Source organism: Coenobita brevimanus, chromosome 101 (genome assembly GCF_032717465.1).
Source record: "Coenobita brevimanus isolate Jiangsu-jjx chromosome 101, ASM3271746v2, whole genome shotgun sequence".
Lineage (NCBI taxonomy): Eukaryota > Metazoa > Arthropoda > Malacostraca > Decapoda > Coenobitidae > Coenobita > Coenobita brevimanus.
Genome location: NC_137054.1, coordinates 66,720,129 through 66,724,169, shown reverse-complemented (window position 1 = coordinate 66,724,169; position 4,041 = coordinate 66,720,129). Strand labels below are relative to the sequence as shown.

The 4,041-nt window shown below is 47.9% G+C and overlaps 1 protein-coding gene across 1 annotated transcript in view; it reads right to left on the bottom strand.

The window, feature by feature from the left end:
* Positions 1 to 1,208: 1,208 nt before the first annotated feature.
* LOC145415068 (uncharacterized) overlaps positions 1,209 to 4,041 on the bottom strand; it is a 9,360-nt gene continuing 6,527 nt past the window's right edge. The window contains exons 5-6 of the mRNA XM_080284482.1: positions 3,735 to 3,970; positions 1,209 to 3,245 (exon numbers count right to left, since the gene is read on the bottom strand). Of these exons, the coding sequence (XP_080140608.1) occupies positions 1,209 to 3,245; positions 3,735 to 3,970 (2,273 nt within the window). The remainder of the gene's footprint in view (positions 3,246 to 3,734; positions 3,971 to 4,041) is intronic.

Sequence of the window (4,041 nt, the reverse complement as noted above, 5' to 3'; positions counted from 1 at the left end):
TATTAGCACATGCATCCAGCGCTAAATAATCACTAGCCAGCAACTCATCACGAGACTCAAACAGCACGATACACACAGTTTACTTTGACAGCCGGGTTAGACAGGAAACTACTAAGTGGAGACGGGAAATATCCTAACCCATATTCCCTTCAGAACGAGAGTAAGATCACCTGCCAGAAGAAAAATTAAAATGACTTACACATTACTGTACTGAAAAGGTTAATGGATATTGCCTCAAACCCTTGCAGTGCCGGAGGTCTATTCTAAGCTGATTTTTTTTGTAATATAAAAGTTTCCTTCATACTGAAAGGGTTCATAGAGATAATTTCTAACCTTTCCAGCACATGGTATCTTTGTCAAGCTGAAAAAATCTTCTGTGCAAAGAACAAAATTTGAAAAAGATGCCATTGTACTGAAGGGATACTGTAAGGATAACTGCATGTTCTTTAGAAAATACGGAATGAAACTGTGTAATAATATTGAAGAGGCGTGAATAGGGCAGCATTGTGCAGAATGTAAATATAATAATTGGTTATATACATGAACCTAAAGGGAGACAGGCATGTGTACAGTGTAATATACAGGGTGTAAGAAGTCATGGGGCGATTGAAACACTGCCATACCTCGCACTTTACACAACTCACATTTCATACACCACACACTGCCACATATCACGCTGCTCACCTCCCATTTCTCACTAAACAGACCTTCTTACACCCTTTATAACTTGTACAGTGGTTCTGGTGTTGTGGTGTGGAAATGTGGGTGTAGATAACATGCCTATCATCCTCAACAGAGGGCAGCACCAAGATAATAAGGTCCCGAACCATTAACCAGCACACACAACCCTGAGGCAACTATTGAGCACGGCGTGGGTGGCTGGTGGGTGTATTTAGGGCAGCCAGTGGGTGGGTGTTGAGGGCAGCAAGGGTGTAGAGGTACGAGCGACTCATGTGTAGCGGTGGGGGGTCCTCTGGAAGAGGCCAGCTGGGGCGTTCCCTGTGGGTGCCCACTGGCTGTGTGTCGAGGTTCTGCGGTCTACGTGGATGTGGTAAAGTTGCAGAGGGTCGAGTGGGCTCTGCGTGTCTCCTCCTCCTCTCCCGGCGTTGCATTGTTCCACTGGAGGAGCGTGTGCGTCTGTGTGTACGCTGTGGGGGTGGCGAAGTTAATGAGTGACTACTATTTATAGGGCCTAAGTTCTGCAACCCTCATAAAGTCGTGACATAATCCACCTCACTGTAATCGAGGCTGTATGCTGATGTGACACCACCATCGCGGTCAGCTGCATCTTTATCTGAGGAAAATAGGGACTCTGATGCAGTGGGGAGCGTGGGTATTGGCTGGTGGTTGTGATTATTCTTGTCAGCTGCCCGCAGCCTGAATGCACCATACACAGTGACAACCACCAGCAGCACAATACTTAGCGCTGACCCTACGGCAATGTAGGCCCATGGCACAGACAGAAAGAAGCAGTGGGCGATGAGTTCATCATGACCTGAGGGGCAGTGGTGGATTCCATCACACCAGAGCTCCTGACTGATGCACACACCCAGCTCTGGACATTCCTCCATGCAGCTCTTGACAATGCCCTCAGTGGACCAGTCATACTGCCTTGCAGGGGAAACTTGTAGCCATGTAAGGGTGTGTGGCCCCGCATCCCGTGCTCCACCTTCACGGCCCAGTACTTCAAGCACTAGTTTATCTGTTGACTGCTCTACCAGCGTCCCTGACCCCTGCCAAGCAAAACTGTACAACTCCACCACCTTTTTACTAGTGGCGTCGGGACATAGGACACCTACTGGTCGTAATCGACCCACTTTGAACACCAGCAGTCTCGTTGTGGTCGTGCAGTTCTTGTCAATGTGGTCGTACCCTCGTATTCTGAAATAGATGGATTTGTTGGCATCTGAAGTTTGAAGGAGCCATGGGTAATTGTCACATGGTTTGTTTTCTGTCACGTTGGCCTTGTGAAACACAATCTCACCATTTGTGCCCTGTAGACGCTGCTCTTTCTTGCAGGAAGACTTCTTTACAAATTCATACTGAGCTTCAAACATAAAATCCAGGTAGTCGTGTGTTTCGTCCATATTATTGACCTCAAATTTGAGCCTCAACTCTTGTGACTTGGACTCATACTGGATGGGAATGGCCGAGTAGTCACAAGTGCAGAGTCGTGGGACCTCAATATCCTGCCATGGGTACTCAGACACGATCAGTGATGCCATCTGACCACCACGATTGTCACAGTCATAGCTGCCGGTAAAATTGTTCGTGGTTGTGACACAGGAACGGGAAACACTGTGGAACTTTGTGATCGTCACCCTCACTACTTCATCCCGGTGTGCAGTCAGACGATACTGGCAGGAGAGTTTGCGACGACCCCACCTTCCATATAAAACTGAAGTACTGGGTGACGAGACTCTGCCTGTCCGAAGTGAATACCCATCACTAATGTCTTCAAAATCACACTCACTTCCATTAGTGGGATGATAACCAGGCCGGGTGTTGACAAATTCATAGCGCAAAACGAAGTCCATGGCCAGGGCAGCAGTTGACTCATTGTAGTGCTGCACCACCGTCAGTTTAGGACCACTGGCAACATAGCTTTCATTTCTGGTGCATGCTTTTACAGGTATGATGTGACCAACTCTAGGTGGCAGGTACTCCCGTGCACACATGGGTGGTGGTCGTACAGTACAGTGTTCCTGAATTAAGCTAGCCCGGCGGGGAGTACCGTAGGGGGTGTTGGTGTCGAAGAAGTTACCGTCGTAGATCCTGAGTGGGTTGATGCACTCGGTCATGTTGAAGGAATAGTGTCCCATTTTTGGATTGATCTCGTACTTGCGGAAATGAATCCATACCACCTCGTGTGGCTCCCCGTGGAATAAATACACACACGAGGAGTTCCGTGGCTGCGTGTTGATGACCGATAAGATCTCCCCACTTGAGTTGTTTGCCCCGAAGATGTGAAAGACGCACTGGCGGTTGCGAGCGAACTGGCAGGAGTCCATGTTCTCGTATGTCACGTTTACATTTAACTCAAACCCAAACGTCTGAGGCATGAGAGTCCCCTGATTGGGCTCGTCGAAACGCGAGGTGCTGAAGACAATGAGCATATCTGGCCCTGTGGTGGTGATGGGTGGAAGAGGACCAGACCCGCAGAATTTCAGGAAGAGAGGAGCGTCGGTGGAGTTTCCGTCATGCACAAGCAGGTGGTCGTGTACAAGATCACATGAACCCCAGATCTGTAGGAGAGAGATAGGTCTGGTTAGATGAAGTTGGGCTAGATTAGGTTAGGTTAGGTTAGACTGAGGTTAGTTGGATTAGGTTTGGCATATAGGATGGGGTCTGTTGGATCAGGTCACGTTGCTAGGTTAGGTTATGTAGGGTTAAATAGATTAGGTTAGGTTAGGTTATGGTGGGTTTGGTTAGTTTAATTTAAGTTGTGGAGGGAAGCACCAAATAAATAAGTTCCAAATTTATTCAGCATTTCGCCGTACAGGCCATCTTTGGAAGCCTGTGCAGTGAAACATTTAATAAACTTAAAATTCACTTTGCAACTGACATATCTCTACATAACTGTCAGTGCTTATGCTGAATCTGCAGTTATAGTTTGGAGGTTAGTTGTATAAATTCACACACCACAGTTGAAAAAGGTGACTGAATATCTAAGTAATTACAACTTAGAACTACAATTTCCAACTTGAGAATGTAGTTGAAATCCAGCATCCCACCTGTATGCCAGGGTAAGATGGCTCCTGGCTTGGTAGTGCCGACGTGGCCTTAACATTGAACCTGAGTGGATTGTCTTGGTAGATGGTGATGAGGGGGCGGGCGTAGGGCACATAGCGCGTCTGTCTGATCAGGTAGTGGCAGGTGACGTGGCGGGGGTAAAGGCCGGGGAAGTTGGGGCTCTGGACGGCACACCGGTGCTCGTCACAGTTCAAGAAGATACGGTCGCACAGAGAACCTGGAGGGCAGGTAAAGAATGGTTGATTACGGTGACTTCCTCTGACTGTGACCTGTTGTGATGTTTACCTG